Source organism: Sebastes fasciatus, chromosome 6 (assembly GCF_043250625.1).
Source record: "Sebastes fasciatus isolate fSebFas1 chromosome 6, fSebFas1.pri, whole genome shotgun sequence".
Lineage (NCBI taxonomy): Eukaryota > Metazoa > Chordata > Actinopteri > Perciformes > Sebastidae > Sebastes > Sebastes fasciatus.
This window is the reverse complement of record NC_133800.1, coordinates 23,018,477-23,025,326: the sequence shown is the minus strand read 5'-3', so window position 1 is coordinate 23,025,326 and position 6,850 is coordinate 23,018,477. Positions and strand designations below refer to the sequence as shown.

The window sequence follows — 6,850 nt, the reverse complement described above, 5'->3', positions numbered from 1 at the left end:
GTAGCGGCTGGCCAATCGCAGCCGTGGATGACCAATTCCTCTGTCTGATAAGTGCCATGGGGGAGTTTTCGATAGGCTGGCTAGTAGAAACTAGGAGAATCCGAAATAACAACTGCGCCCAGTTTTTCGAATCATATGGTGATCCTATTGAAGACACATAAACACATTGGTTGACCTAAATCAGATCACATGCCATTCTTGAACATGCCCTTTAGACCATCAACTAAGTGACACTGCTGTGTACAGGCTAACTGATCTGTAATGTACAGAGAGAGAGCACTATATCTGCTAATGTCCCAACAAAATAATTTTTTTAAAAATCACTTTTTGTATAACTGTCTTACATCAAACCCAGTGACAGCCATGACTAATCACTTTCTGGATCACATCCTACAATATCAGATCCACTTTGTAATTACGTTGTTATCACATGTCAAGGTTGTGGCTGAGATAGGACCTTCAACCAAGGCTGTGCGATAATGCCACAGGTGAATCGGAGCTATCAGGGCGAAGGTGCATAAGCATTTCAATTTGTGATAAACAGAGATGGTTAAAAAGACAAGAAGAAATGGGGCAGATAGGGTGATGTTCTTTGTTCTTTCTTATGCTGACAAGTCACGACAACACGTAGGATTTTGTAACTTTGCCAACATACCAAAAAATAGCCCACTATTCAAATCAAAAGGTAAATTCATGTGACTATTTATCTACTGTAACAGTTGCTGTGCAGCGCTGAAATTATTACAAGTTACATTCATCTGAGAAAATTATTTTACCATTTACAGTGTTTTAATTCATTTATATTCGTTATCTCTTAACTATTTTATTCCCGCTCTGTTATTATCATTTTTGTATAACCTTTGAGAGGTGGACAGTGTACTGGCACCCATTCTTTATGAGTGCCTATGTCTGCATATACAAGGGACTCTGCCCATTCATAAAGTCTTTTTAAGAAATTCAATAAGCATCTGCATTTCTGGAAGACGTTACTTCCTTGAAAATCCCAAACTTCAAAGGACGGCGGCTGGATTTGAATGTGTGCGGCTATATTTTAGGCTTCAGTTTAACAGTAGAACAAAACGTTAAAATCTCTTAAAAGCTTGTGTTAACCACGGACCTTATTTTAGGCATCTAACTAAAAACACATTGACTTCCAGATGAGGGAACAGGAAGTGCTATAAACTAATGCTAGGACTCATTCCCGACCACTCTATACAATGGTTTTAAATGTACATAAATAAGTCTACATTTTATGAAGAATAATTAAGTATTCAACAACAGCAGCAAACAACTATTTATTATATAAAGATATAGAGGAGTAATGTCCACCTGAGCAGAGAATGAAGTCGCTCTCCCTTTGTGTGTGTTGTAAATGGATTAAAGACAGTACAGTTTTAATTAATTGATCATTTTTGGAGGAATATTTCCATTTTTTGGAAACCGTTATACTTATATACTGCACTATATTTATCTGATAGCTAAAATTGAATAGAATAAGGTTTTAAATGGAAAACTTATATTTCATAAAACATGATACCGTTGTTAATTTAAGCTACCATCACCAGTATCATTACAGTAAATATTACAGTTTGTATTTGTTTATTGTTGTGTGTGTGTGCGTTTTTTTATAACTGAAAGGGAAAGAGATCACTTCACACAATAAGTGCTGATACTGTTTAGCATTTTCTTTTGTCAAATTGCATAAAGGATGAATATGAATAATGTTTTCCTTCTGTGGTGACCTGCAAATGAAAAAGATTGAAACATAACATCTAATATTATATAAACTATACTACTTCATCTCAAAAAAAGATCTTGAAAATTAAAAATGCTGACTGAAGATACAAACACTGTCATTACTATGCTGCATGGTCTGATGTATTTAATATAGTCTTTATATAATCATGCAGGCTTATGCAGGAATAATTGGTGACAAATATGAACTGCATCATTGTGCTTTGGGTGCAGGCTCAAGAGCCTCAGTTTCACGATAGATATAAAAAGAGAAATCTCTCTTTTTCAGAGAGAGCTGTAGACAATCTCTTGCTGTCTATCCTCCAACGTACAGCGTGTCTAAAAAGTACTTCTCTAGACCAGTTTTTCTCTGAGAGCTTGCTGATCTCACCTCCAGATAATACACACTTTCCCCTCTTTATGATTGACTCCTTATCAATCATCATTTATGGAGCTCTTATTGTGCTGGCTGGACGGTCTTGACTTTTTGGACTCCGATACGGGTGAAAGGTAGTTTTTTTCTCAGTAAGGCCTTGAGCTGAAAACTGCCTGAACCTTTGCATGATGGAGATTAAGACACTGTACCGGTTACCTGTATCTTATTAGAATTGATTTTCTTTAATTTTTTTGTTGCAGCTCCACCGCTTCTCTTTTAAATGTTCCTTATGTGTCTCATAACAGTAGCTACCGGCAAGTGCCTTCTGTTTTTATGCCCTGAAACTGTGAAACGCACTGCCTCTGGATATTTGAATGGCAAACTCAAAAGTAAATATTTAGTGACTTTTAATTTGGAGTAATGTTGTAGCCTTAGTTTTTAAGTTTTAATCGTTTTTTACATTTTTTTTTTTTTACCCCTGGTGTTTATTTTATTTTATTCTCTCGGTTTTTATTTACAGATTTTTTAAATTGTATTGTATTTGTTTTGCAAAAATTGTAAAAGAAAAAAATGTTTTATTTACTTTATTGTTTTTTATGTGAAGCACTTTGGGCTGCATGTTTGTATGAAAAGTGCTAAATAAAATTGAGTTGAGATAGAAAGATCGATCCTCAAATATCAGATTCTCTTTTATCAGTTGATAAATCATCTAACAGCAGGATGTTTTGACATTTTGCAGTTTATTAGGAGACTCAACTATAAGCTACTTTATTTATTTTACCACTGTCATTTCTCTGACTTTATTCTTTAACTTTTTGCATAGATGTTTGGTTTGTACTGAGCAATTATTCAACCTAAGCGACACAAAGTATAATGATATAACCCGGCTCTCTTCACTGCACTAATCTGGCACACACACGCTGCAACTGTTTGGTTATTATGCAAGCCTAAACAGTTTCAGTCCACTTCCATTAACACAGCTATTTGTTTACAAACCAGACTTTCTCTGCATGCCGTTTCTGTTTGGGTTTCATCTTTACAGGTCAACTGCGTTACACACTGCTGACATGGCGTGGATCGATACTGAGATCAGCAGTAGGAGGCTGAAACAGCAGTTAAAAACTTGTAATACTTGTGTTTTGCAATGTACTTTGACCTCTAAACTCAGGAGTCAATAAAGTAAGTCACAGAGCTGTACATGAAACTGTAGTTTACTTTTACATGATGGAGAACTTACTTGACACCACCTGTAATTTTCTGGTGTGGTGAGCCTCAACCATCCTGTTAATTAACAAAAAGAAAAGAAAATGTGTTGCCTTCCTCCTACTGCCGATTCAAAATAGACAACCCCCTTCCTTTTGTCTCATTAGACAGTGAGTTGTGACATTCTAGTTCACATATAATGACACTCTGTTCATATATACCATTATCACTTTGTAGCAGGGTTGGAAATTAGCACCAGCCAAATGCTGGTAAAATATGCAAGTGGCTGCTAGATTTGCTGCACCGGCCAAAAAAACAATGGTCATCTATTGAGTGGCTGGTAGGTTTAGGAATCCACCAGCCACAGTGGCAGGTGGACAAAAAAGGTAATTTCCGACCCTAAACCCTCTGTCACTTTAGACTGCGTGGGCGTGAGTGTTTGGACTGTGCTTTATTCTTCAATGTGATCACCAACAGCTTCCTCCTTCCTAGAAGGTTGATGAATCACAAGACGTCTAGTTTGTTAATGTGGTGAATTACCCAGAGTCAATCGTCAATAAAAATCAGTGAGCCTTTTTGTGTTATGTTGCCATAACAGTGGCACACCTGAATGTACTGGCGCCAATATGTTAAACCAGGGCTTTTCCTGCTATAAAATGTCATGATAACATATGACAACTATTGGTTGCTATGCTCGCTGACTGGCGGTGACATCACTGTATGCCAAACTGAACCTTTTCACTAATGTATCACAGCAGGGTAAACACAGCTGAGCCTAATAAAATCAATAATCAAATAGCAAGTTGAATTTAGGTATTCACACAAGCAGATATTGACAATAATAATCCCAAAATAATCTCAATACTGCTCATTCTTTACATTTCATGACTTTTGCACCACATCCTGCCCGACTCGGTGGAGACTATGTTATTGATGTGATATTATCTGCCTTGGAATTGTGTGTTCAGGCCAATGATTCAACGGTGCTGGGTTAATTAAAATCAATACTTTAATCAATGCCATATATCCAGCTGACAGCTGGAACCAAGAACCAGAACGAGACACGCCCTATACGTGTACCATCATGTAGATAAAACGGGTCTCATCACATTTGGCTCCACGGTGCTTTTTAAAAAGACATGAAGAAATCTTAAATGTTAAAACAATTCTCAGGGAATCATGAATTTATTCCAGAAAAAGACATGTCCAGGGCAAAAACATTTTCTATCCCTATGAAAAATACACTAATGTGAAAGATAAAGTAAAATACATGGCTCATTTGAAGTTAGGACACTTTAGTACTAACTCAAAAAGGTACAAATAAAAAGTAAAAATAAAAATAAAAAAAAAATACATGCAACAGTTTTCAAAGTCCAAAAAGTAACACCCACTACTTGAACTTTAAAATACAGTGAGTATGAAAAGGGGGAAAAATATAAGACATGTGATTCAAAATCTGCGCTGCTTGTTTGGTCCATAGTCCCCGGCCCCAGGGAGGCCTCTTGGGAAGCCACCCTGGCCTCCTCCTTGCATGTTGTTGTTTCCTTGCCCTTGCATCATTGGAGCATTCTCAGCAGCAATGCCAGGAGTACCAGCAGGACCAGAGTTGCCACCCAGCAAGTTTCTGTTCATCCCGTGACCTGCCATATGCATCCTCATGTCTTGCTCCCTGTTTTCAGCGAAGTTGCCTCTGAAGCCCTCCTGCTGCCTCTTCAGCATCTCCTCATTGCGCATCCTCATCTCCTCCTCTCTCCTCCGGTGTTCCTCCTCCTGCCTGAGCTCGGCCTGTTTCCTCTTCTGCACCTCCTGGCTGTGAAGCTCCTCCATCCTCCGCAGCTCCTCCTGCCGCCTCAGCAGATCCTGTCTCATCAGCATCACCTGATGCTCGTGCCTGGCCGCCTCCATCTCGGCCTCCAGCTTCTCCTGAGCCTCCTTCATGTTGCGGTCCACCATCTCGTACTGCTGCTTCTCCATTTCCATCAGGGCCTTCCAACGCATGGCGTACTCGTACTCGAAGGAGCCCGGCTGAGCGAACCGTGGCGGCTGCTCACGCTCCTTGTGGTACTGCTGGTTCTTGTTGATGATCTTCTCTGACAGTCCTTCCTCTTCGTCCAGCTGATCCATGGGCTCCACTGTGATGGGTCTAGGAAAAGCTGTGAGGAGATAGGCACCATCACTGCATTTATCCAAAGCCTTCCTTGCAGCTGGCTTTGAGGTGTACTCCACAATCCCCTTCCCAGTGGGTCTCCCTCTATCATCCACTATCACCACAGATCTCTCTATCTGACCAAACACAGCAAAGGCCTCCTCCAGGAGCTCATTGGACACGAAATCTGGCAGGTTCTTCACAGCCAAAGCAGCACCATGTGTGGCAAACCTCACCCTAATGGGCCTGCCTCTGAAGGGAGCATCATCTAGCTCTGCTCGGGCGATCTCGGCTATGATTCGTGTCTCCAGCCGGATGAAGCCGAAGCCTCTCTCCTTGTTGATGAAGATCTCGTTGGCCTTGCCGTACTTGTCGAACAGCTTCTCCAGATCCTCCTCTGTGATCCCGGTGGGCAGGTTTCCTACGAACAGCCTGCTCCGCTGGGTGAAGGTCTTCTCCCCTGGCTTCCTGAAGCTCTGCAGGTCCAGAGTCAGGGCCTCGTTGGGTCGGGTCTTACCGCTCTGCTCCGGCTGCTGGCCGTTCGTGTTGCTTCCTCCTCCGGGCTTCTTCATGTCTCCGGGCCGGTTGGAGCCGTGGTTGTGCTGCGGGCCGCGGTTTCCTTGCATCTTTATCTTTATATAGCTACGTTATTAAAAAGCCCCGAGTCGACAGAAAGCTGGTGAACTCTGAAAGCAGAGCGAGTGAGAGAGAGAGAGAGAGAGAGGCGCACAAAGAGGAGCAGCAAAGATGGCGAAGAGCTGCGTGCTACCAGCGACGCTATTGTGACATCGGTTTAGTGCGACTCGTGGATTTCAAATCTGTGTGACGTACTTCTTGTGCGACGGTGCTAGAAAAACAAAAAATAGACCTGTTTATGTTTGTGACATTTTATATTATGCTCATTATATATATATACATATATATATATATGTATATATATATACATATATATATATATATATGTATATATAGGTATATATGTATATGTATATATATATATATACATGTATATACATACATGTATATATTTATATACATGTATGTATATACATATATATATGTATATATATATGTATATATGTATATATATATGTATATAAATATATACATATATATACATATATATATACATATATATACATGTGTATATATATGTATATATGTATATATATACATATATATATGTATATATATACATATATACATATATGTGTATATGTATATATATATAGGTATATATATATATATACCTATATATATATATACATATATATATATATGTATATATACATATATATATATATATGTATATGTATATACATGTATATACATACATGTATATATTTATATACATGTATGTATATACATATATATATGTATATATGTATATA

General features: G+C 38.8%; 1 protein-coding gene across 1 annotated transcript; it reads right to left on the bottom strand.

Moving 5' to 3' along the window:
- Positions 1 to 4,463: 4,463 nt before the first annotated feature.
- Positions 4,464 to 6,239, bottom strand: nono (non-POU domain containing, octamer-binding). Its single transcript, XM_074638544.1, has one exon. The coding sequence runs from the start codon at positions 6,083 to 6,085 to the stop codon at positions 4,763 to 4,765; it is 1,323 nt and encodes a 440-aa protein (XP_074494645.1). The 5' UTR covers positions 6,086 to 6,239; the 3' UTR covers positions 4,464 to 4,762.
- Positions 6,240 to 6,850: the final 611 nt, after the last annotated feature.

What these genes read in the sequence shown, in the direction of transcription:
- nono (XM_074638544.1), bottom strand. Translation starts at nt 6,085, where the DNA reads ATGCAAGGAAACCGCGGCCCGCAGCACAACCACGGCTCCAACCGGCCC.